The sequence below is a fragment of the Echiichthys vipera genome, assembly GCF_963691815.1.
Source record: "Echiichthys vipera genome assembly, chromosome: 15".
NCBI lineage: Eukaryota > Metazoa > Chordata > Actinopteri > Perciformes > Trachinidae > Echiichthys > Echiichthys vipera.
The window spans coordinates 20,345,904-20,373,727 of record NC_139840.1 but is presented as its reverse complement, the minus strand read 5'-3'; the positions used below and the strand labels follow the sequence as shown (position 1 = coordinate 20,373,727).

The window sequence follows — 27,824 nt, the reverse complement described above, 5'->3', positions numbered from 1 at the left end:
GTATTATTACTTCCAATAACATTGGCTGAATAAATTCTTAACTTGGCAAAATCAGTGTTAAGTTAGTGAATATACGATTTAAGAATAAGTAAATGAGATAGTGCTACTTAACTTCTGCTTAATACTACCCCAAAACATTTGATCAGTAAAAATACAATAAATGTTTGTTATACCCATTAATTGTTTAAGCCATTTATCAAGCAGAATGGCTTTTGAGGCTACAATTTGCTGTTTTGTTTTGTTGTTCATTATTTTATTATCAATTAATCTGCCAATTTTTGTCCTCAAATAATCAGTCAGACGTCAGATGACAAGTTCCAAGAGCCCAGAGCTGCATCTTCAGATTACTTGTTTTTTCCCACCAACAGTTTGCTTTTATATCTGTCAAAGAAAAGCAGTAAATCCTCTCACTCGAGAAGCTGAGGCAAATGCAAATAATGACTTGAAAGATAAATCAATTATCAGGTAATTGGCAATTACTTATTTGTTGGAAACATCCCCTTAGGTTCTTGGACACTGTTCTATTTTCTGATGTTTTATGGACGGCACAATTAATCTATTATTTGAAGATGATTAGTGGACAATGAAAACAATGGTAAGTTGCAGCTCTACATCTGAGAGTCCAGCCTGAGCCTCTTCTCTTTTTCTCACCCACTCCTCTCAGTCAGCTGTCACACAAATAACAAAAACTCTGCGCCCTGTGCTGTCCTCAACCCCACTCCCGCCAGTGTCACACTGCCGGTGTCTCAGAGGAACTCTTGAGTTCTGCTCCAATAAGGGAATTGTAGAAGTAACTCTCTCTCTCTCTCTCTCTCTCTCTCTCTCTCTCTCTCTCTCTCTCTCTCTCTCTCTCTCTCTCTCTCTCTCTCTCTCTCTCTCTCTCTCTCTCTCTCTCTCTCTCTCTCTCTCTCTCTCTCTCTCACACACACACACACACACACACACACACGTACACACTGTCCATGTGTGTCACGCACATGAGACTTTGTACTGCAACACCCTGGGGGCATGGACACAGTTTCACACACACACGGCATATGCACATGTAGAAGCATTACAGATGTACAGAAATAACACATACACACACACACACACACACACACACACACACACACACACACACACACACACACACACACACACACACACACACACACCAGCGTGGCTCTGAAGGCCTGCTATGAATCATGGCTGTTTACACATCCATCCATTCTGGCTTGTTTTGCTGTGACTTCTTTGGAGTGTGTCGACTACAAAGCAGTATGTTTATGACATTGTCAAGTCACGTCTTGTGTTCTGTGCTTTCATTGTCGAGTCAAAGTAGGGATTGATTGTGTCGAAAATAGTTTTTTTTTCTATTTATATTAACTATTCAGGCCATGAAAGAAAACCTCACAGCGCAGTTTCAGCTTCATCCAGCAGAACCTCTCTCTTTTTTTTTACATCCTAATAATAAATGTTTATTGACATTCGATTGATTACTTTCAATTCACACACATCAGGTTTCATCGGCCTTGACAGGTCAAAGTGCTGATTTATTACGATCTGGAGTTTATCCCACTGTGTCACGCTTCAGAACGCGTGGAGAATTTGTAAATGAAACCCCGAAAGCCCCAACCTTAGATTTGTTTTACGCTTCTCAAATGTTAACATGAAAGGGCAAGATCTCTGCAAAACGAGGAAAACAAGCATTGAGCAACAACATGCCATTCTGATTCAGTCAATGGGACGATTTTAAATATTTTGCATGCAAAAAGAAAGCAAACAAAAGTTTTAAAGTAACAGCTGTGCACTGCCTGTACCTACAAATAGTTTGTCGCAGTTGCGGAATGAAAAAGAAACCTGCAGTTGTCTGGTTTGATTTTTGTGTTGCAGCTCCCTTTCTGTTTTTGTGTTGCAGTCGATATAAAGCCTTAATGGGTTTAGTACGACAGTAAAGAGTCTAATTAATCAGCTAATTGGACAGCGAGCGTGAAAAGGTCAGCTGTCACTGACTGTCAGGAGCAGCCGTGAAGCATTATGACAGATGTCATGTTTATGTGGCCTCAGTGACGGATCGGCTCTCTCCGGAGCTTTCTCCTCCCCCTTATCTCCCATCCTTTTCCCTATCATCTGTTTCTCCACATTTCAACACATCCTTGTTTCTCCAGTTACATTCCCTCACTTTATCTCCGGCTGTGTTTTTGTAGCTGAATGACGGGCGCTTCACGATGACACAGCTGGTCGGGATGCTGCGTGGCATTGCTGCAGGGATGAAGTACCTGTCAGACATGAACTACGTGCACCGAGACCTCGCCGCCCGGAATATCCTCGTCAACAGCAACTTGGTCTGCAAGGTCTCTGACTTTGGCCTGTCACGCTTTCTGGATGACACTTCTGCTGACCCCACTTACACGAGCTCCCTGGTCAGTATAATGTGTGCTAACTCTGTGTTTGTACACTCTGTGCATGTCTAATTGAGCTTGCTCATTGGATCCACTTCACTTGTCTCACATGTGCATATGGATGCATGTGTGGCTGTTCATGTGTGCCAATATTTGCGTTAGCGTGTGAGACCGCCTGTGAAATGTGCATTAGCTTCTGTATTTGTGTGTTGTTTTAAGTCTGTAGTGTCTCCCGGGGTGTTAATTCCTTGGTGTGTGTGTGCGTGTGCGTGCGTGTGCGTGTGCGTGTGCGTGTGGGCGTGCGTGCGTGTGTGTGTGTGTGTGTGTGTGTGTGTGTGTGTGTGTGTGTGTGTGTGTGTGTGTGTGTGTGTGTGTGTGTGTGTGTGTGTGTGTGTGTGTGTGTGTGTGTGTGTGTGTGTTTGTGTGTGTGTGTGTGCAGGGAGGGAAGATTCCCATCCGGTGGACAGCACCCGAGGCCATCGCCTTCAGGAAGTTCACCTCTGCCAGTGATGTATGGAGTTATGGCATCGTCATGTGGGAGGTGGTGTCCTATGGAGAGAGACCGTACTGGGACATGAGCAACCAGGATGTGAGTTAGCCCGACAGTCTCATGTTCCAAACATAAATGTATAGAGCAAATGAAAATACAGGGAGTTTTATGTCTTAGTTTAGGGCCAGCTGAGGGTTCCTCTGATTTCCAGCATGCCATGTTGGACCTGGGCCTGTTCTGCCGTCTTTATCTCCTCATTGCAGATGCTGGTGCAGCTGTGTGTCTGTGTTCTAGTTTTTTTACCCCTTTATTCGGAGCCCTAGCCTGCCCACCCTTTACAAATCCATACGGCAAAGCTTTTCTCGTACACACAAAGGAGAATTCAGGAAAAGGCCTCTTTTTTTTTTCTTTCTGTTTTTTTTACGAGTTGTTACCTGTAGGCTATCTGCACTGCACAGACGTCGTAACTACAGCAGTGCGCTCGCAGGAGAGAAAAAGAAATCTCCTGGTTCCTCCTCCCTGAACAAAGTACCTCAGCAATGTGTACACCTCCACTTTATTCTCTGAGGAATATCTGCTTTGTATTGTGCTTCAAAAAGAGGGTTGTAAAGCTGAAAGCAATAAAGCCACAAAAAAGGGCAAAAATGAGAAATTGCCAGTAATGTATGTATAACTTTCATAACAAAGCCCACATGCAGTAATGAAAGCATCAAAGTAGAGGCCTTCTATTTTTCCCAATAGCCTTTGTGCTACAGTCATCGCTCAATAAGCAACAGAGTCAACAAATGCGAGACATAAGCAGAGGTACTCGCTGACTAGAAGCACGACATAAAAATCAAAGGACAAGCAGCAGGAGAAGAGGGGTGCAGCAGAAATGTTTTATTGTTCCCAAACGACATTTTTTTATTGTTTCGGGGAGTTAAAACCCATACAGAGCTTATGGAGGGAAACGTCGTTGCTAGGCAAGATCAAATCAACGAGAGAGCGTTTTTGTCCTCCACTTATTGTCTCTCCTATCAATCACGCCGGTTTTGAAGTGACAACTTTGAGAGTACTTGAGAGTACTGTTTTTAGAGTTTTGTAAAGATGATGAAAGGAAGATTGGACTGTGTGACAGCATGCGTCAAAAACTGTCTGATGTAGGACATAATACAGCCAACTGGGGATTATTCTTCCACCACACCAACCAAGGCCAAACACAGTGAGCATAATACAAATGAGTCATTGCCAAATGTTAAACACTTAGAAGGAGCACCACATTAAAAATGTCCTTAAATCCTTTTATGTAGCATACCCTTTAGATTATAAATATTTATGCACTCCAAATGTGAATGTTCATCTGAATGTGTTCACTTTTTTATCCATGGTTTTAAGTGAAAAAAATACAAAAACATTGAATGGATTTGGGTAAAATTGTACAGAGACAGTCACGGTCCCCAGAGGATGAGATGTAACGTCTTTGGAGATCCTCTGACTTTTTCCTCTGGTGCTGTAATGAGGTTGACCTTTGTGGTTCTGAGCAAAATATCCTGACAACTATCTGATGGATTGTGGTGAAATTAGCTACAGATATTCAAGGTCCCCAGAGGATACACTGTAATAACTTTGGTGTTTCCTTAGCCTTTCATCTAGCATCATCATCGGGACAACATTTAAATTGGTTTGCTTTATACCTGCAAAAGCAGTGATGTTCCCATCAGCTGGGAATTAGTTAACGGTTCCCTCGTCTCATAGTCGATGGGTTTTTTCAATGGGTTTTTGGTTAGGTGCCTAAATAAGGTCTGTGATTAACACAAGCTCAGGAGATATTCACATTTTGTTCTACAACATAAAATATGCAAGTAAATAACCCACTCGTAAATTTTGAAGCTTGTATGTGTCTAAACAAGTGGCTAAATGAGACTACAGAGGTTGTCAAAGGTCATAACTGCAAACACACAAAATCAATTGGAAACTAGTTATGGTGATGTTGAAGTCATGCAACCTTGGTTCCTTTATAACCTGGGGTAAGCTTTTTACTTCTTGTGGTTGCATTAATGCTCCCAATATTTTAAAAAGCAAAAGCTTTTTGCCGAAGGAACCAGAGCAATGCTAACAGCCCAACTACATGGGCTACGTACACGCCTGCAGCAGAGTCCATTATATCCATGGTTGCTTACAAACATACATCATTCCTGCAGCACTGTTACAAATGTTACCATGCTAACAGGCTAAATCAAGATGATGAACACGGAAACCATCAACGTGTTAGCAGGTTGATGTTAGCATTTACCTGAAAGCTCACAGAGACTTTAAAGAAGGACTTCCTGTCTCTCAGGTGATGACGGCAGTAGAGCAGGACTATCGGCTGCCCCCGCCCATGGACTGTCCCATGGTGCTGCACCAGCTGATGCTCGAGTGCTGGATGAAGGAGAGAAACCTGAGGCCCAAGTTCTCCCGCATCGTCAGCACCCTGGACAAGCTGCTCCGCAACGCTGCCAGCCTCAAGGTGGTGACCAGCACCTACTCAGGGTGAGTCCACATGCAGGAACAGAGGAAGTGTGCACAAGTTGCTTTCTCACACACTTTACTTCAGTGAAGAAATATTTATGTCATTTGTTTCATTGATTTTAATGGAGAGAAGTTTCAAAGGGAATGGAAAGTGTTTGCTTTTGGAAATGTGTTATATCTCAACTCTTTTTAAGAACAGAAAAGTACTTCTCTGTTGCCACCTTGGCAAGGTTTATAGGCTGTTTATAGAGGGTTGGACCAAATTGATGTTCATCTGCAACATCTGACCATTCTGAAGAATCTCAGTTCACAACAGCAACCAGAGTTTACATTAAATACGGAAGCTCATAGTAGAAATGTAATATTTGATAACAACTTTGCAGGAACTTTCACAAAGTCTGTAATGTTGGCCGTGTAATTTGTTGTGCTGTTGGCTGACTTGGCAGCTACTGTAGCAGACCTTTGTTGAAAAAAAGTATGCATTATTCACACAAAAAGAAGTGATGCAATTCTTTCTCTTTCACCTTGTGTGAAATTGTCCCCTGTATTGTATCTGACGGGTGTGAAGTGCAGGATGAAGACTCTTCTTTGTGCAGAGACGAGTCGCTATGTGCCTCAGGGTTGTTGGAATAAGATGTTACGGTGAAAAAAGAAGTCTGGCCTAAAGAAAGGCAAACTAAGGTTCATGCTTGTTGGATTTGGTTTGTTTTATGCTTTCGTTGATTTGGGAGGATATTTCTTAGAGCTGAGCGCTTTTACTGCCAGACAGACGTCTTTTTCTCTGATACTACCCTCAGAAGTGAAGAAGTTGACTTATTCATAGGTAGCTGTCCTCAGGTTGACAAGTTGTTTTTGAACTTTGTTTTCAGCGCAGTGGCTCCAAACGCTCGAGACATTTTTACTGACGTGTTTGTTCTGAATTTTGTTAGCCTGGCATCCAGTCAACAGTATGGTTAGAGCTTGTTTAGATGCTAGATCCTCAGCTCTGTAGTGATGTATAATGAATCCAGCGCACATCCTCAACTCTGTGGCTCTGACTACACTATGGTTTCCTGTTTCCAACAGGCACAAAAGGCAGAATTCATACATACAGTATCCAGGTCTTGTACCAGCTCCTTGGCTCACAGTTTCACTCTGACATAGAGCCCCAAGGGCGATTCCTATGCCAGGATTTTGGCTCAGTGAAGCTAATTGTGTGTGGAAATGTAATGGCTGACCTCGGTTTAATTCCCCCTATACTTGGCTGGATGCTGGAATGTAGGTGATAGGACAGACAGCAGCCAGAGCTGCTGATGTGGAAAAGCAGGAGGTGATGAAGTGTGAGTAATAAGGGAGATTGAGGAGAAGCTAAAAGAGAGGAATGTGTTTAATTAGGTTGCTAATGAGCTTTTTAATGCATCAGGGGAGGGCGCGCCCAATGCTGTGATGAGCAAATAGGAAAGGGATATGCTATGCTTGTGTGTGTGTGTGTGTGTGTGTGTGTGTGTGTGTGTGTGTGTGTGTGTGTGTGTGTGTGTGTGTGTGTGTGTGTGTGTGTGTGTGTGTGTGTGTGTGTGTGTGCGTGTCTGTGTGTCTGTGTGTCTGTGTGTCAGTGTGTGTGTGTGCGCGTTATGTTGTCGCTGTGTGCAGATGACATGCCAATGATTAATTTATGGCCTCATCTGTATGCAACAGCAAGAGAGATAGACAGAGGAGCGTGAGGAAGAGGAGGAGAGAGAAAGGATCATGTTGTCAGAGCATGATTTAGAGAGCGTCTCCTGTGTTTGCGTGTGCGTCTGAGCACTCGCTCCTGCTCACCAGCCATTGGTTGCTCAATGATGTTGGGGCAGATAACGGAGGAGGGAGAGAGAGGATATGAGATGCAGCGCTATCTGTAGAGTATCTTCAGCCACGAGGGCCTTGAAAACAAGGACACTGGCCGAGCAACAAAGGACACGCGCAGGCTGCTTTTTCCAAGATAGCTGAGAAATATGTTGAACTTTTATTAAAACTAGAAATGTAATAAATAGATTTGGCTTGGTATGTGAGCTGGACTTCGTTTATGGCATATGAAGCTCTTGATCAGCAGATTGGAGCATATCCTCATTATGATGCTCCACTTTTATTGTTTATAACCATGAGGTCTTAGGTGCATATAAACTATGCCGAACTTAGCTACACTGACACTAAGATGGATGAGACATTTATCCACCGCCGCCTTCAATGAGAGCACTTAGTGGAGTAATAATGAGCCATATCTTTTGTTCAAAGTGGCTGTGAATCTGCTGCTGACCTGTGCGGCTTTGTCTTGGCAGGGACCTGCTGCGGCTCGGAGGGACGCTGCCGGGGCACAACAGGAAGAGTCCGGACAGCAGTCAGGAAATAGTTCGGCAACAAATGAGCCAAACTCTCCCCATCAGAGTGTGAGCGTGCTGGATACAGAAGAAACAAAAAAAACTACCTAAAAACTCTGACGTGAAGAGCCCGATGTAAAATAAAAAGAAGAAGAAGCTACAGAGAGCGAAAGCGGACCGTTTTTTGGAGATTTCTTTTTCCGACCGGATATTTAATGTCCGTTTAAAAAGAACCGTCCATTGCAGTGTGTGTGTGTGTGTTCATTACTTGACACTTGTGGATTTGTGACTGTTGACATAAAGCCAAACTTCCTATTGCCCCCTCTCAGGTTGTGTTTGCATGTCTGCATGTGTTTTCTGCTGGTTGGGAGTCAGTCTTTCCTTCTCTTCCCCCTCAGACTGAGGACCGGAGGGCTCTCACAGATGATACAGTCGGATTCAGTGTCTAGATTATACAACAGTGCCAAGATAAAAGCAAACATTTGCTTCAAACTAACTCTTAAGACAACTCCACATCTGTAGACCTTCAATCCAATCAAGTTCTTTCTTTTTTTTTTTAACCCAACCTGTTCTTTTTTTTTTTTTCGCTTTTTGGGGGGAAACAAGAAAAAAAAAACACTTTTCATCTGCTTCCTCTTAAATACTGTCTTCCACATGTACTGGGAGACATATGTGTTACAAATCTGTACAAAGCATCCGAGTCTTCACGGCGTCCCTCTGTCCGAGGAGAGACGTAACTGACACTGTGCGGGACACGTCATGTGCATGCCAAAGTGGAAACCTCTTCATGAGAAAAGTACAAATAAGTTCCACGTTAACTGTTGCTTTGGTGGCATTTTGCTGTATGGACTTTAACGTCCATGTTTTCTTAATCTTATTTGATTCATATACGCATTGTTTTGAATGCTAAGTTATTATCTATTATTGCAAAGAGGTGTCTTTTGTGGGGATTTTTTACGAGCACCGGGGGCATAACTTTTTTTATTACAATGCTTGTTTTTTTCACACATTAACAAACCAGACAGACATGAATGAGTGAATTACAAAGTGAAATATTCCACTCAGACAGAATAATTATAATTCTAAACGAAAAGCGCCAGTGGTAGTGCCGTGTTGTATGTTTTACTTTGGCGAATGTGTTGCAGATCAGTGGGAATTAAAAAGGTCAGTATCCAGATGATAGCTTTGTGACCTTAATATTGACCTGACCTACAAACACTAGAAAAAAATCACTCATTGGTTTATTTCTCCTGACATGTGTTTTCTTCAGCACGCCAGCTGTCAGCGCAGTTCCTATCTAAACCAACTGCCTGTATATAATACTATATTTCTATTAGAGCAGTCAGCTCAGCATTTACAACCATCTGAGCTGATTCTGGCCTCTCTATGACCCTCGTTCATATGCTTGTTTGTTTATTGTTGAGGAGCAAGCAAATGGAGAACACGCAGTTTAAATGGTCATTACATATCTGAAACTATATGTCACAATGAAAGAAGAAAATGTGTGTCTGTTAGGGCAGACTTTTTCCTGTGCAATTAAAGGTGTATTAGATTGTAAAAAAAACAAAAAACGGCAGAAAACTAGAACAAAAATAAGCATTTCTCTTTCAGTATTTTTACGATAATCATATGCAAATAAATTATTAAACGGATCTCTGGTATTCTCTTTGATTTCTCGGCGGGTTCATGGGCTGGAGTTCGGGGTCTCCTCTTATCCGGCTGAGGGATGAAAAGAGGGAATAGCAAGTGTGTTTTACTTCCTCAGTCGGAATATCACAGCAGCTTTGGATGGACTCATTAAGATTTAAGATTAATCAAAGGCTGGTCCACGAGGCTGGCCCGTTAGTGAGACCACAGGACTATTCTGGTGATTTCAGTCTCTGTTGCTGCTGGCCAGGCTTCAAGGAGGCAAAGTTAATCTGGCTTCACACCAAATGTCATTGTTGTTTGGCTTTAATCTACCAGCCAGGACATAAACCAGATCTCTTTTCATACCAGTGCAGATGAGCGAAGCTGTCACCTTCTGTTTTTATTGACTGAAAGGGCGCGCTTCTGTCTGGGGGCTCCGGGGTTCATACTTAGCCATTTGTGACTCGCTGCTCAGACAGCAGCTGCAGCGGGAGGACTGGTGATGTCGTGTTCACTACATGTTCTCTAATCATCTCTGCTGCTCTCACAGGATGTGCACACACCCGGTCAACACAGAGGTCTTGTGAACCACACAGATCGAAATGTGCAATATATCTAGACACTGAGCCACTGTGTAATTCCACTGGGCGACCCACGGAGCGTGGCATTTATCATGTATGTCAAAGCTTTGTAGGTAGATAGAAGATAAACGCTTCACCGCTCTCTCCATCGATGAAAGACAGGAGATGTGTAGAAAGGCTTGACCTTGCAGGAGTATTTTATGCATATATGCCTGCTGAGGAGAAAAATCTTCCAGTAAAAAAGCTGTATTTTTCTAGTAAAAAGAATAGATGACTGGTTGCTCTGTATACTGAGACGTAGATCAAACAAGCGTTGGGTGCTTTTGGAAAATGGGGAATAGGATAGAATAAATAGGGAGGCAGACAAAGCCTTATTAAATCATAAAATCCTTTAAAAAAAAACCCACATGTTTCAACTGCTGTTGGTGTTCGTCAGGGCTTTACACACTGAAGACATGGTGTGGCTCCACCTATATGCTATCTTTTGTTGTATTTAATCTAATATTTTACTATGCATTTACTTGTCTATTTGAATTATATGTAAAGCGCTTCGTTACCTGCTTTGGGAGGCAATAACATGACCTGAGTAAAAGCATGATAGGTGAGGTTTATTGGAAATAATGAAAAAAGATGCGAATAATGTTTAAAAAAAAAGTGAAATCTATATCCAGTAAGACCCGAATACTTGAACGCATCCACTGGATGGATCCTGAAAGCTTCCCTTTGGTTACATTTCTGTGGTCTCCACCTCTGACCAGAGGTTTGATGTTTGTTGCCCTAGATGAGTAACGAGGAATCGTTAGCATTATGGCATTCACTTAAGTGTCTAGCCACAGGGTAATCATCATCATTGTGGAGTGCCTGGATTGCCTTCCTATTTTTCTTTTTTCAAGAGTTCCCAGCTAATGAAGCTCTAAAATACAACAGTTCCCAGCTTTTTTTTAAATGTGTTTGCTCGCTATCTCCCATTACATCTGAGATCTGACACAAAGTCAAAAGTGAGATTTTTGCACCCTGTTTACCATCAAAACATTTGAAGCGTCTCCCTAGCTTCTCAGGCCGCTCTGGCTCGCTGCTCACCAGAGAAAACACTGACAGCCCTCCATTTCAGCAGAGCGGGATGCAATCTTTTTTTTCACTGCTGCATCTTAAAGATGATGTAAAATGGCAGCGAACCTAAAGGAAAATATCTCATTATCGTATTACAGACCATTAAGTGATGAGAAATCAGCTGCGGCAGGATCTCACAGAGGTTTTAATGAGCACACTCTGTGGGGGGAAAAGTGAGGAAGGGATGGCAGGATGACAGACAGTTTTTATTTCATGGCCGCCGGTCTCCAGTCAGTGACCAGACAATCTGAGGTTCAACGTCAAATCCCTAAATCACCAGAGTGATCCCCACGATTACTGTGAGATTAACAGCAGCCTGGCCGTTATACGGGATGTACATAATCACGCACGAACCCCAGAGAGACACAGAAAAAATAAGACACAGGCTCACTGCAAACACACATTCAAATGCATAACTATACAACCCTCCCCCCTCACACACACAGATCTGCTGGATTGGCAGTGATTTGTCAGATTTAGCTGCATCTACTTGTGTAGGCCTTCTAAATGCGCCAGTCAGTTCTCCTCCAAGCTCAAAGCACTCATTTGCCATCCTGTCCAAAGCAAGTTTAATGCCTCCAATTACAGGGGGTCTGCAAGCAGGCAGATTTGGAGCAAGGAGCCTTGGCAGGAGAGTTTGCTACGCATCAGGGCCTTTTAACAGAGTAGTGATTTGCTGCTGCTGGTGCTGAAGCTGCCTGTGTCGTCTCATCAATGGAAAACTACCCTCTTTATGGTGAAGCGCATGCAGCACTCAGCCGAAACTATGAGGAGAGGCACAGAAAATATCAGGCTTTTTAAGAACTTGGTGCCTGCTCCTCTCAGCTCTCAGTGTGGAGGAATCTCTGCAGCTCTGCACCGCAAGCACAAATGGAAATCAAAGTCTTTTCAGCAATCATTTTTATGTAAAATGGGCTGTATTTTAATTGAATATTCTAAGATACTGCACCACAGAGTATCACGGTGGAAAGGCAGCAAATGAAGGAAACAGTGCAAACGGGGCAAGATAGCTGCAGTAATGCTGAAACATTACATGACGTGGTGCATCAAATATAAATGACAGTCAAGGGAAAACTTTTTGTTCTATTTTTACTCCAATCAGCTTTGATTTGACTTTGAGGGTCATTTGTCTTTAAGGTTCACTGCAGTGCATTGTCTCTGAAGATTTGCCTGCATAAATCCCAAAGTGGCCGATTTTTATTAATCTATATTCATATCACTGATAATATGCAGCAGAATCAGAAACATGTGCTGTAAAATAAGTATCTCCATGAATTCTGCAGGATCACAGGAGCACTCCACATGGCATGAAAAATTAATACTGCAGTTATACTTTACTCTGACAACTAAAAACTGTACTCATATGCGTAATATATAACTCACTACCCACTGAAGACTTTAATTATATCTGTCTTTTCTACAGACACTAATGAGCCATTAAGAACTTTTAGAAGATCCTGTGTAATGTCTTCGTTTTCCCATGGTTTTACAGTAACTCTATAATTCAGAAGCCACAAATGATGAGACATTCTTCTTTCTTTAATCCAAATTAATGGATTACATTTGCCATTTCTTATAACCAGATTATTGTAATCGTGTTAAAGATAATCCATTACTCCTTAACTCGGGTCTTCAAGTATTGTATCTTAACATTTGAGCAAAAGCAGCGGGCACTAAATGCAACTGTAATCCTTGCTGCGGCATCAAGTCTAATGAAAAGTATAAATGGGGAGCTGCAAAACATCTCATTACACAAACACTCAATTTTCCCCTCAAATCATTTGTTCACATTTAATTAAGAAAGCCACTACACACTTACACACACACACACACACACACACACACACACACACACACGTACACACACAGGTCTTCGATGGTAAATAATGACCCCCGATTTTGCTGTTACCTCCCAGCACTTTCCTCATGAAAGCTTCCAGTGTTGCAGGGACTGATGATTAGCATGACAGTGCACTTTGTGCTCAGAGAGGTTTCCCCACCTCTGCCTGTCTGTGGCTCCATCTCTGCAGTGTGTGATCCCTTATATGTCCTCCCGAAGCCCTGGACATTGATTAACGGGTGTAAGCGCCCTGGTGTTTGAAGGACGGGATACTGTGCATCAGAAAAGTGGCTTTTATCTTATGGCTTAGCACCAAAAATGGAAACAGGGGGGAAAAGCCTGACTCTAATCGTTTTTTGACTTTCGCACCAAAGCTTAAGTGTAAAAATCCCAATTAGCTGTTTTATGGGGGGGGGTTATCCTCCAGACTGTTTCTTGGCCGGGACCTGTAACTTCTTGGAGTCGGCCAACAAATACAGAGCCAAAGTGAAATGAGAACTTCAAGGTACTGATCCTTAATTATTAACCCTCATTCAAAATCTCATTGACATGTAGCAACAGTCATTACTTAAAATCCCACCCAGCATTCAAAATGTTCAAAGAGTCTTTTTTAATTGTTTTGTAGTCATTTGTGGTCGGTTTGTGGTCATTTTTTATTTTTAAATGGTTTTCTATGTGGTCATTTTGTCTCTCTTTGTGGTTATTTAACTTCCATTTTTAGTTGTTTTGTTTGTGTTTGTAATTGTTTTGCATCTCTGTGATTGTCTTTTATCTATTCTTAGTCATTATGCATCTATTTTTAGACATTTGATGTTTCTATGTTGCATTTTGTTTCTCTCTATGGTCATTTTACATCAATTTTGGTCAATTTAGTTTTTTGTCTCTTTGTGATCGTTTTGTGTCTATTTTCAGTTATTTAGCATCTCTCTGTAGTTGCTCTGCATCCCTATATTAACTTTTTTATCTATTTGCAGTCCTTTTGCGTAATTTGTAATCATTATGTGCATAATTTTGGATCTCTTTGTGATCATTCTGTGTTGTTTTTTTACAGCAATACTTCATGTGCCCCTGGGCCTGTGCCCAGTAGGCCCGTTTAGTAATCCATCCATTAGTATAAAGTAGCATAAAATGGAAATAAGGCAAAACGAGTACTTTTCCCAAAGAACAATTTATAGACTCCTCCAACAAGAATCCGACTCAGTCATTATGACCCAAGATGTGTGTGGTGGTGTTTGTTTCTGCAGAGACTCTGCCCTGCCTGTATTTTCTTATTTCGCTGTGTTCAGGATGTTTTTTGGGCATCAACCTCGACAAGAACATAGCGGCCTTGTGCCTGACCAGTAGCCCACATCCAAGAGGAAGCTACAAAAATGGTTGACACAGCTCTGAACAAATGTAAATATAGCGAGACAAACGACAAGAGGACAAAGTTTGTTCCAAAATTAGAATGAATCTGGAGTTGCACCGTAACCCACATTAAGCTGAGGAGGAGCAGCCAACGTAGACTGTTGAGTTTACAACCGCAACCGACAAATCCCACTAATTCTGCCGAAAGTACATGTACCTCAAAAAAGGGGATCCCAGAGCCAGGTTAGCTGCTTCCCACAAGTCCAGCATGGGCTAAGCTAAGCTAACTGGCTGCTGACACGGCTATAGTATCATTCTTCTCATCCAACCCTCGGCGAGGAAGCGACAAGCAAGTGAATAAGCTTATTCCCTATTATATCAAAGTGTTACTCATCGTGACGCTGACAGGGTGAGGATGTGATATTTCACAGCTGAGGAGGCCATGACTGCGCTGTCATGTTGCCATGAGGTAAAAAAACAAAAAATGTAAAATTGTAAAAATATGACAAGATCCAGTTTGACGCAGCATCTAAAGGATCACATCTGACTGCCAGGGTGTGTTTCAAAGCACCAAAGCAGTGAGCTCTCAGTGAAAAGAGGGGCCAACAGAGATCATTAGCATGCATGTGAATGGGTTTCAAAGAATGAACAGATTATGCATTTGTATGTTTGCTGATCAGATAGAGAGGTTTAGGCCCCTCAACCCAGTTTGAATGACAAATCCTCAGCAGGGGAGGGGAAAGGCCACCGATAGAGAAGAGCAGGAAGAGACAGACTTTAGGCTTTTGAGTAAACGTAGTGGGGGTTTTGGGGAGTGTGATCTCAGAGCAGATGTCCCAAATTGGGCAGAGAAAAGAAAAGAAGACCAAAGGAATTGCTGGATCCTGGGCTTAACTCCTATCTTTCTAAATCTGCAAAGTATCTGTGTGGACCATTGGGGCGGATCGCACCACGGGGCTGCCAGTCAAAGTTTTGAGAGGTTGTTTTCAGAGCCCCTTTTGTTGTGGCCTGTGGAGCGTGCTACCAACAAGGCTGCAAGTGAGAAGGCTGGCTGGCTGGCTTCAGGGACCTTCCTCTACATGTGGAGGGCTTTACAGTTCGCTGGAAAGATGAGGAGAGACAAGGAACAAAAACACTTCCTCGCCGTCAGAGCTGAGAGCGGCGACGAGCAAGTATGTCGCACTGTCTCGTCCTGTTACCGAGGTCATCGCCGCTGATCTTGACAGTGATATGTGTCACCGCAGGTTTGTAATTAAATGGGAGGAGGTTGTTTGACTGAAATGTAGTGTGATCTTTTTTTTTGTCTATCACAAAGACACACATACACACAGAGATTGTTATCGCCTGAAACTACCTGTATATTCAGAATAAATAGCCTGCCAAGCATTTGATGGGTCGGCTAGAAATCCCAAATGCTTATAGTGCCTTGGCTGCTTTCAAGTAATCATCCCCATGGTAACACCTGACACCAGCTATTCATCATGCAGCCCATATAAACTCCAGCATATTCACAACAACACGTCACACAGTCAACTTTTCATACCTGCTGCTGACAAATTGGCACACAAAACATGTCTGTGCATGATGATACGTTCAAAATCAAATCTCCTTATTAAGGCTTAGCTCCATGTCTCTTGTGTGTGTGTGTGCATGTGTGCAAGTGTGGTGTTGCATCATACACTTCCCTCAGCATTAATTGTCAGTTGTTAGAGTTAATATGACAAGAGAAAGTGAATTTGTTAGGATGGCACTGACTCTAATGTGTTTCTATAGTTTATATCAGCCAGTCATGCGTGCAGCGTCAGTGGATGAATATTCAGGAATAGGATCCTCATTTAGCATTAATCCCACGCAGAAATGGAAATTCTTTGGTTTAAATTAAACTAGATGAGGATGAACACGTAGCACAAATAGACCTACTGTATGTGGCTTTTATCTTTTTTTTTTCCCTCACTCTCCCTGCGTTTCAGCCATCTGTCAGTTATATTGATGTTTTTCCTCGCAGGGGGCTACAGGGCGCAGGATGGAGGAAAGGAGCGAGGGTGAAGAAATCTTTGTGGGACGTGGTCTCATCTTCTCATCACTCCTTCAGTCGGAGTCTGAGTGCACATACAGAGACCAAGGGTTTGATTTTGATGCTGGACAGCAATCAATTTCAGTCGGTGGTGAAAGAAGAGATCAGATCTTTTGCAGCAACAGCAATACAACGACAGCTACATATAAGCTACAATATTTCCCCCTGAAATGCAGTGGAATACAAATATGAAGTAGCATAAATATTATATAGGAACATTTCTGTAAGTTACATTTGACGAAGTGTTGTGCCTCTGGGGATGACTAGTCTGATGGTCCTTTCTCCACTTTGGTCCAAACTGAAATATCTCAGCAACTATTTGATGGATTTCCACGATATTTGTATAAATACACTCATGTTGCCCAGGGGATGAATCCATAATGACTTTAGTGACCCCCTGACTCTTCCTCTAGTGCCACCGTGAGGTTGACATTGTTTGTTTGGAGTCATCGATATGTTCCCGGGTCCTATGTTCTCGGTGGCATAAGCCTCTGCCTTCGCTGATTTAATTCAGCATTTTGTAAGGGTTAGGTGTTACGATTAGGGTCAGGGTTAGGGGGTAGTGTTAGGGTCTACATAGGCCTATTTGCTGTGGTATTCCGTACAATTTGTGGAAAAAATAACCGACCGGGAACATAGGACCCTTTCTGTGAAAAGCGGGGAACATCAGACCCAGGGATATCGCACCTGGGAAACATAGGTACGCAAATAATGGATGTATTGACATGACATTTGGTTTCATATTCACGTTCCACTCAGTTTGAACTGTAAAGACTTTTGTGATTCCTGAACTTTTCCTACAGCGCTATCATGCGGTCAGATATTTTATTTGTCAAATATTTAATAGAAGAACAAGTAATGGTATCCCCATCAGCGTTAGCTCTACTTTGTGTTAGCATGCTTACATGTAGTGAGTCTACAGGATATAATGCAGAGCCTTGCATTGTGGAATTGTTAACAGAAAGTATAGCGTACATGCCATGGACACTACTTTTTCGTTCTATTGTGGAATTTCTGAGAACACAGTATATTGGACACATTTGCACACTCACACAGAGCACTAAATAGGCAGTGATTTCAGACACGGCCTTGAAAAACATTAACCCTGCTCACATTAGCTGTGTCGAGTTCTGGATGATCGCAACATTTAACCTTTTTTTAGATTCTTTTTAATGGTGATTTGAAACATGTGGCGGAGCATTACCACCACCTTTTGTCACCTACCAAAATATCTGCTTTGTGTGTCAAAGGAGGTTTGTACTTGACTTGTAACCCCAATCGCTGCAGGTTCCTCATCCCGCCATTTTCACAAGCTAGGTGTTCGCTTCCCCTCCAGAATGGGACCAAGATGGCGACCACTGAGGGTGAGAAATGTCCAACGTTCCACCTTCAACTTTTTGACCGTTATATTATTATAATCATAGTGCACGGCGTTCTGTCTTACTTGTCCGTGTGAATGTACCCACGCACTTAAAAAAGGAAGTGTAAGTACAGACGTGAATTGAGACACAGTATTAGTCCAGTTTAAATAGATTTTTCTCCAATGTCCACCAAGTCTTTTAAAGTCATAATTTGGCACAAAGAGTTCTGCTTTGTAAAGTTTCTCAAGCTGAACTATTGCAGTTCATTGTTTTTGCTTTAGCTTCAAAGAGCGGAGTAGAAGAAAGCTGTATTTCCAACTGCTAGACGTTTGGTATCTGTGGACTGCAGATAATGAGGTGGTATCTGTGTGCTGGAAGAGTGCAGCCCAGCCGGACCAGAGCATCAGTCCGCGGAGAATTGACGTCTCATCCAGTCAAACAGTAGCATAAGGTTTTGTAAGGTACATCCTGACTGCCTCCAGGTTTAAATTTCTCCATCAAAAGAAGATCAAAAGGAAGGGATTAGAGCAACATAACAGAAGTAAGTGTGTAGAGGAGTCTTCACTAAACTCCACAGCGCTTTTGATACTGCTCATCCCTGCCAAACCGTAGCCATGGCAACAGTGGAGAGGAAAGTGTGCGGCATTGATAAGAGTGCGACAAGGGATGAAGGGGTTGACAGATCATTTTGGAGAAGTCTGACCCTTCTGCAGAAGGACCGTCGCCTTGTCTGGGAAATTAATTCCATACGCAGATGGTGTGTAGAGATTGACAGTCTTGGACGCAGTTCTCTCTGTGGTAGCAATTTAACACATATCATACTACAAAGTGTGAACTTCAGACACTAGTGAGGGTATTTTCACACTGTAAATGTCTGTGACTGGGTCTCTTCTTCAAGTCCTTTAGGACTTATCTGCTATGGCAAGCTTACTCTGCTTCACATTGTTAGGGAAATATGCACAACACACCACTACCATGGCTGTAGCTGGGCTTTAGCACGGTGCTACAGTAATACATCATGCAGAAATAGACATTCGACATCAAGGGCTTTAGTTTAAAAAGGACGGGATCACGTAAGGTGTCAAATCAAATATCGACAACGTTGCTCTTCCCTACTTTGTTGAAAACAGCTCTTATTGCATGTAGGACTTTGTGTAAACAAGACGGGGGAAAAAAACTTACTAGCTATAGAAAACCACTGGGGATCCTTCATTTCCTCTGTCTTCTGCTCCGAGCACACGAAGAGAGAGAAAATGGGGAAGAGCAATGTACAGTAGAAGGGCCTCCAGCCTGCCTCAGGGGCAGCACGCCGGATACAGCATATGATTTCACAAACAACGTTAGTTTTTGCACCACTGATTCAGGCAGAGTGTACTTAATTAGTAAAAATGGACTCTAATTGAGCCCCAGCTGTATGTGGAGAGAAAAAAAAAGTGAATCTCTAAGCACACACCAACCCAAGAGCTCCAAGTCTCTCTGATCCTCTTCTCCCCCTGAGCTCCGTCTGTTCACTCACTGAGCGTAGCGGCTTGTTAGCACTCCCGGAGATTTGTAAGGATAATGAAAAGTCGGGAGAAGATGGGAGATTCAGCATGAAGCAGGGGGACGTCGGGATTTGTTCTCTGCTGAACATGTTGTCCTGCAAGTGTTGTAGTGGCACTAAGAATTCTCCAATTTTCATGATCAATAATATGTGATTTACAAATGTAAATCTTATGTTAAAATGGCATTGCACTGTGTATTTCATACAGCTCTTGGGATTGTTTTGCAGCGTCATTTGAACATTTTGTTCAGTGAAGGAGTGTCGGGCAGTAAATATGATTTCAGGATCTCAGCCAGACTGACTCAGCGGCTGCGGCTAAATGAACGAACACAACAAACTTGAAAGCTGACTTGACTAAAAAATGTAAATGGACTTTTCCCTATGCTAATGTAAATGTAAATTCCCACAAATATATAAACTATAAAGCCAGGAGGCAAAGTAGATACTGTTAAATACAATACATTTGTCTTAAAGTGAGGCTGCATGTTTTTACAACACAAATCGGTGGAAATGTTTTCAATCAGTCTGCTTTGTTATATCATCATGCCTTTCCTCCTGTCCAACACAATGATTATTATTAATAACAATCATTGCATTTGAGTCACGGCTCTTTGTTATTTTTCAGTTGCCTGTCGGACAATGTTGCATCGTGTGTCCCTTTAGATTAAATTTACACAATTTATCGATCAAACAAATTAATTATGGCATAAATCAGTGTTACTCAACTTCTGGCCCGTGGACCACAGGGGGTCAGGACAATCACAATGAAAACAGATTGATTCACACTGGGATTGTTTTTATTGTACTTTGAATATAAACAAGGTGCCCGAGTGCATAAAAAACAGGCAATGCAGTGAAAAATGGACGAATTAATTTTGTGTTCATTTTGCAAAAGTGGCCCCTGGGCAAAGCAAGTTGAGGATTCCTGGCATACACTGTATGTCAAGAATAAGTCAGAATATTGCCTCAAATATATTTGTAAAGAGAACCCCCCTCCCCCAAAAGAATCATCTTTTTAGTGTTCATCCTCATTTTGCACATGTACCTTTGACACAGCTGCTGCAATCTCAAGTGAGGTCAAATGGCTAATCAACTCAGACTGCATACTATTAAAAAAAGAAACATTATAATGCATGACATGTTCACCGTTAATAATCTATTTTTCTGCGTTTGGAGAACGATCCAATTATGTCATGAATCCTGTTAATTATGAACAAAATCAAATGAATTAAGCTTTTTTAGATCATTTACATGTATTTAATGTTACACTGACATCTGCTTGTTTTGTTCTTTCTTCTTGCTTCCTGCACTAAATATATGAGTGATGGTCAGTTCTCTTGATGTTGATCGTTGATAGCCTGCGAGCACAGGCACAGACATTTTATACCGAGTTAGACTTAGTGTAGTTAAAAAGCTCTTCCGTTTATGAGCTTCAAAGAAAAAAAGATGTTCTCTCGTGAGTTTCCGTGTCTTCATCGTGTTCTGGTCATCAAAGGCTCTGGAAGGAATTCAGACTCCCTGTAATCTGATTTTAGGAGGACTGTAGAAGATGAGAGTCTCCTGTTGTGTCTGGTATAAACAGTCAGATGAGAGAAGAGTGACGAGTGTCGATGTAAAGAGGAATAATCCTGTAAGAGTGAATAATCCTAAAGATCGACATTTATCTGTCTGTAGTCACATGGTGTATATCCAATGATAATGTGGTGATCCTTGTCAGTCGGCTTAAAGGGCAATCCATTATTTCAAATGTCAAAGTCAATTTACTAGTCATGCGGGGTATGACTCAGCCTCGTATACTGTTGTTTAATGTCTTCTGTGGCTCAGTAGGAGCTTTGTCAAGTCTGAGAAAATAACCCCAATGACGTCATAGTGATGTCACTGGGGGTGTCTCACATTGGGTTTGGAGACACATTTGTGTGGAGTTGCAAAGATATTGGCGCTTACAAGGATGTTGTTACTTTTGTGGATGCTTGCATCTCTGGGACTGTCTCTCTGTCTGTCTTTAGGTGCGTCTCCACTGTGGTTGACTACCCGGAATGAGGCGGGTCTATCTTGCCAAAAACGCCTATAATTTGCATGTGAGTCGCTAAGGAGGCCATTTGTCCGGCCTACAGAGAGCAGAGTCAACAAACGGCTGCTCATACCCTGAGACAAGCCTGATTGCTGATTGGATGAAGCTCTCAGTGGGATGTGACGTGTGGTAGTACAGACGCCACAACAACACGGTGAAGTAGAGTAGACACCTTTATCCAGTGGTGTAGTAGAACGCAGCGTAGAAAATGATCTGTGCACGGATTCTGGTCTGAATTTCCGACCTGTGTTCCTTTGCTGCATGCTCCCTCTCTCTCCCATTTACACACACACACACACACACACACACACACACACACGCACACAACACACACACACACACACACACACACACACACACACACACACACACACACACACACACACACACACACACACACACATACCGTACTGCAGCGGGGTGACAGCCTGTCTGTCAACACACACTTTTACAGTGGCTCGAATCTTTAAGGTGGAGTGTTTTCTTTCATGTTACTTGTACATAAGTTGAATCATACAGGCCACCTTAATTCAAACTACATCTATTTTGTATTTCTTACTTTAGAGCGGCACGCTAATCAGCTAATGCTAAAGTTAGGCAATATCAGAACCAACCGGCTATCTGACGGCACTGACAGCGTCTCTCTTTTGAGCGGGGGCCATTCTTAACGGTCCAATTAGCAACTGGAGATGTAAGAATGGAGTTGTAATTGAGAGAGAGTGTCTTTAAAAATAGATATCTGCATATGAATGTGAATAAATAATAACAAAAAGCTAAAGAAAAGCAAAATTGGCGTCAGATAATAGTGGATAGGTTTTGTTACTGCATGGCTTTCCGCCTTCTCCATCTTTCCATAATATAGTCAGACACTAATAATAACAATCTGAGCCTGTCAGTGATAATAAACAAGCACTTTTATTGGACGTAAAGTACATTAATGGTCGTTTTTGACCCGTTTGATTACAATGCAGCCCAGAAATACATGGGGGAATAGGGTCCAGGGTTAATATGACCAAAAAAAAAACCCTTGGGCGCCCTATTCTCCCACCTTAGCAACAGCTGCCCAACAACCTGCCTCCCATTTGGGTACAATTGTCTAATAAGGCGCCCTTTATTTAAACAGTTCATTATTTTGACTAATTGATTTTAAAATGGTTGATAAATAATTCACAAATACTTAATATTTCAGGTATAAGACATTGATAAGAACAATTATATTAATTTTGGTCTCTTTTCTCTGGTATACGTCCTTATTGACACACATGCAGCTTGATTGAGGACAAAACTTTCATTAAATGTCCTTTATATACGTAGAAGCGAACATACACCAATTTAGTATTTCTTCCCCTGAACAGAAAAGTGTGAAAAGATTAATGAACTTGTTTCTAAGCCTTTTTGAAATATAGTGGTTAAGCTTCTATTTGAAGTCTTATAGCTGCCGTTGCCAGGTGGAGGTCCAGGATGAGTCGACCTCCTGTCTGCATGAAACTAACACCTTTTTTCCCTCGAGTGATTTCCATTAAGGCTGCTGATGAATCCAGCAAGGATCCGAGTTTAATCTTATTCTAGGAGCTTAAATTCTGGACTTTATTTTTCAAAAATGTACCATACAGGTTACCAGCAGCCGCTGCATGTTCAAAACAAGATATGAGAGTTCAGCAGAGTGAAGGGCACACTTGATTTAATTAGGAGTTTTTCTCGGGTGCTGACTTATAATCGTCTTGTTTTTCCTCTGCTGTGCATTCCCATTATTTTCTAACATACAGTAATGAAAGTCTGCGCTGATTGCAGCCACACTGGTGGATCATTGTGCTCATTTTAACACATTAACATAGTTTGCAACAACTGGATGAGCTCTTGATGAAAGCGGTTTGATTAGAAGTGGTGGAAGGTTATGAAATGAAGGCTAGAATACCTCCGTTAATTTAACTTAGAGGTGTTTTTATATGACAGTCACTGATTGCACTTCTTCTAAAAACACATTTTAATGCCGACACCCACCAGTTTAATTCACATAACTGGCAGTTTTACAAATGTGAAAATAATTTTGATTAAAACAAAAATGAACTTTGAGAGTGAATTTGAGTGCTTTGTCGTTTTTACCAGTCGCATCGACTTCCATCACACACACGATGACATATGGACATTGTGGCAGCATTGTGGTGAATCCATACACGCTCGAGTAGTGAAAGTGAATTTACAAATGGAGATCATTTCACAATAATACCCTCGGGTGAGTCAATGCCAATAAAATCAACCTTAAACATAAATCAACTGAGGAGTGACGACACTATCAGCTTTCTCCTGTCAATTAAAATGAATTTGCTGATGAGGTCTTATTGCAGCCATTTCAAATCAATAATCTAGTTATCAAAGTAGAGGACTCATATATCAAACAATTATTCACACCGAGATAAATGATCATCCTGAGGTTCCTGGTTTTAACCGCATCCCTGGGATTTTTAATTGCTCTAATATATTAAAGCATAAATGTCTGATAATATGATTATAAAGGATAAGTCTGGTGATATTCTTTCACTAGTCTGTCTCTCAGTACTATCCATCTTCCAAACCCTGTCTGATGTTAATCTTTTTTATTTAGTGGCTAAAAACTATTGTTTGGTACATTGTGTTGCTAACTAGCAAATTGTAGCATGCTAACATGCTAAACTAAGATCATACGTACTCAGCATCAGCATGATGGCTAGTCAGTTTAACTGTGTTAGCATGCTGACGTTAGCATTTAGCTCAAAGTACCACTGTGCCCAAGTCTACGATAACAAAACCTCTCAGTTTTTTTAAATGCACAAATTTTTCTATGTTTACGCCACACGTCCACACTCACACTAAAACGGTAGATGTTTGGTTTTAACTTCAGTTTAGAAGGCCAAAAACAAAGACCAGATCAGTTATGGAGGTCGACATACCTTTTGTGAATTCATCCTTCTTGTGTGGGGACTTATGGCATCCTTCTGCGATGGATAATGATCTTGTACCGCACTAATATGTCGCCGTATTTGCTTTTTATGCTGCATTCAAACCGAAAGACGCAATAGAGGCAGCGGATTGCATACAAAGTTGATCTACATACACGATTTCAAGACAGGCGGAACTTTACTCGTGACGCGAGAGATGCGGAAATTGATTGATATTTGCGTGCATTACCTCCAACAGTTGGAAATATTTAACTTTTCAGCTGGATCGCGCCAATCAGAAGGATGGAGGGGGTGAGGAGCGGGTGCAAGTGTTGTGACTCCCACACCTCCAGAGGCACTACTTGGAGGAGACGTATCTCGGACATACTGTCTACAACAGGTATAACGTAGCAGTGGTGGTTATCTCAGCCATGGTTAATGAGATAAAGGAAACAGTAGTGTGAAAAATGTGTATGTAGGCAGGTTGGCATCATCATCATCACGTGGATGACACAATTGACACGATGGTCCAAATGTGATCAAGCATCACGTAACTCGCTTTTGTTGTGATTTCATCGCGTCTGTTGCTCCCGGTCTGAACGCACCATTCGTCTTGTGTTTGTTCAGTAACAGTTCCACCTCATTGCCGGTCAAACAGCAATGATGTTTTCTGCTGTATTTTCAACTGATACAGCCAGGATTTTCAAAGAGTAATGTCTGCTTTCTGTTTAGAATGGCACACACACGCCCATTGTACGTGAATTATCATGTGATATGCATTTTCACAGGCGTTAATATGGATGGAGATCATTTCTGATAGAGCTGAAACGCTGTTGAAGAAATAAAATGTATAATGTGGATGTGAAGTAGCCTACTTTTAAGCAGCGAGTATTCTTCATCAGAGGCTTTATCTCACACACACGCACACACACACACACACACACACACACACACACACACACACACACACACACACACACACACACACACCGTCACTGACAATCCAACATTCAACATCCTGTGTTTGGTCAGCTGTGTGCGGAGGTAAGAAAGGAGCCAGGGTTTGAACTTCTCTCTCTCTCTCTCTAGCTCTCTTTTTCATTTCTGACACAACTACTTCTGCCAAATTTTCTGTGAGCAGACCAGTGCAACACCATCATGTGGGTGTGAATGTCGGATCAGCGGTTTTCAGATAGGTTTAGAAATGGTTGGACACAGTCTCTGCTTAATCTGATGTCAGGAAATTGCGTCGGGGGAGATGAGTAATTCAAGTAATTCTTACTATGTGGGACCTTTTGATCTTCAGAAAGATTCAGAAATGTCCTTGAGAAGAAGGATGCTTTAGAAATGCACTGTTTAGTCTTGTTTAAAGGGAAAGATCAGATATTTCAAAGTGGGGTTGTACAAGATGCTGATCCACAGTCAGTGTATTAGCTACAGTAGATGACGATCGGCACGTTATCAGTTTGAGAAGCAGACTGGAGTCCTGATGAAGTAAAGCAATTCACTGCTGTGGATGGGGACAGCAGCAAAATATATCAATAATATTTAAGTATTTGCAGAATTCTGAATATTTTCAACACTTTACCCTACAGCCTTTTTCCTCTGGAACTACATTTTCATAACCCTAGAACTTCAGTATCTTAGTATAAATCTTTAGAAAATGATGTTTGATTGTAGCCGTCCCAAACAGCTGATTTGGGGAATAATACATGTTAAGCTGCTGCCCCCATCCACAGCAGTACATTACTTTGCTTCCGTGTCGGGACCCCTGCCTGTTTCTCTGAACTGGGGTTGTGCCAAGTGTTATCTACTGTAGCTAATACACTGACTGTGGATCGGCATCTCGTACAACCCCACTTTGAAATATCTGATCTTTCCCTTTAAACAAGACTAAATAGTGCATTTGTTAAGGATTATTTCCTGCAGTGGATTAACAGATATTTGGTGCTCCAGTGAGTATTTACAGCAGCAGGACAGCATGTTGGATGGACTCAAAATAAACTACAACGTCCAGCGGAATTTAATAGTTGAATAGTTTTTTAAATAGATGGTGGCACAGAGGAAAAAGATATATCGGGCTTGAGCTCCACACATAATATTTGTTTGCCTTCAGGCTCAGGAAAACTGTTTTCTTTTTTTCATGGGATTTTTTGACAATAACACAAATAGAAAATATCCCCAGACTTATCTCTTAACCTTGTGCCATATACACAACGCCTTTTACTGATGAATGTGTCTTTTTGTTCTTTGTGAACATATTTGCGTTCTTTTTCTAATTTATGTTTCACCATGACTTTTCTATGAATCACAACCGGAGACTAAAAACACCCTCAGGGCCACAAAAATGAAAACAGCAAGGTCGGTATTTACTGTGGCACTGGTAATATAAAGCTCATCTCAGCACTAGTGTCTCCAATTACGACAGACCACTGGGCTGCTCTTCCTTAATAGCTTCCTCCATATCTGACACTCTTCATTTCGCGTAATGAGAGTCTTCAAGATGTGAATAAAGGTATGCATATCATTTGGTACGAGGGATGAAAATTAGATCTGCCTCGAGGCTCACTTCAAACATGACAAAAATTACAGCTCAAGAGAAACTCTGCTTCAAACCAGACATCTGTTCTTCGTCCCTCATTGGGGCGGAAAGGAAGCAGCCATGGGCCTCTGTGCCAAGGAGCCTCTTGTCTAAATCTCTGCCAACTTATTTGTCACTGTGGCCTTATTGCCCAGAGAAACAGCCAGCCACTCAGGCTAATGCTACGGTCATCTGTCAGTTCGTCTCACAGCTCCCAGCTAAAACCTTATGACACAGAACATCAGAGAGAAGTGGAGGGGGAAGAGTGAAACCAAATCCCCGACTGGATTCACTCCTCGCTGTTAACACCGTAAAGTCACCTAAAGTTTATTGCCCGTCCATTTGCGAGCAATCCAAAGAAAGGCTTTACTCTCCCAGAAAGCTCTTTAAATGCCTGACCTTCCTGTTTTTTTATGGAGCCGGGGAGCAATTTAACATGTTGAAGTTGCTCTGCTACACCAGCTAAAGATGCAAGAAAGTGATACGAGGCGGGAAATCAGCATCAGCTATCTGACCACGGAGAGGTTGCCATGCCTTCTGTATCTGCCTGAAACATCTCGACCTTGTTCGTCAACGCTCCACCCAGCTGGCCTTGTGGAAGTCTGTCCAGCCAAAGTTGACCATAAACTGGTTTTAAAGTGCATTATGCAATTACCTTGAAAACGAAGGGCCTGTAATAGAGATATTTAAGTACACAATGAAGCTGGAAGCCTGGTAGAGACATCTGACTGCATCAATAGACAAGGAGACAGGGTCCAAGAAAAGAAATCTCCAGAAGCCCGCTGACTACCAGATAAAGAAACTGTCATGCAGCCACAGCTCCAGTTTTTCTTCTAATTAACATCTCATAGACCAAGACAAACACATCATCAATAATGCAATAGTAACAGTAACAGGCCACAATATTAATGTCAGATGAAATGAGGTAATTAGACGGGGGGAACTATTTTAAGCATGTCTGCCCAGGCTATCATGAAGGGGCGAGTTATTCAGTTAAAAGAAAAGGGAGAACAGAGCCATGAGGAGAGAAGAGAAGAGCAGCTGAAGCCATGTGTGACTGTTGCCGAATGGGAGG

The 27,824-nt window shown here is 41.9% G+C and overlaps 2 protein-coding genes across 3 annotated transcripts in view; both read left to right on the top strand.

Moving 5' to 3' along the window:
* The window catches only part of ephb3a (eph receptor B3a), a 30,127-nt gene extending 20,852 nt beyond the window's left edge, over positions 1-9,275 (top strand). The window contains exons 12-15 of the mRNA XM_083928525.1: positions 2,190-2,405; positions 2,824-2,973; positions 5,192-5,385; positions 7,659-9,275. Coding sequence (XP_083784651.1) covers positions 2,190-2,405; positions 2,824-2,973; positions 5,192-5,385; positions 7,659-7,770 — 672 coding nt within the window. The 3' untranslated portion in view covers positions 7,771-9,275. The remainder of the gene's footprint in view (positions 1-2,189; positions 2,406-2,823; positions 2,974-5,191; positions 5,386-7,658) is intronic.
* Positions 1-27,824, top strand: part of LOC310958237 (TSC22 domain family protein 2-like) — a 163,724-nt gene that overhangs the window by 87,376 nt on the left and 48,524 nt on the right. The window lies entirely within an intron of this gene.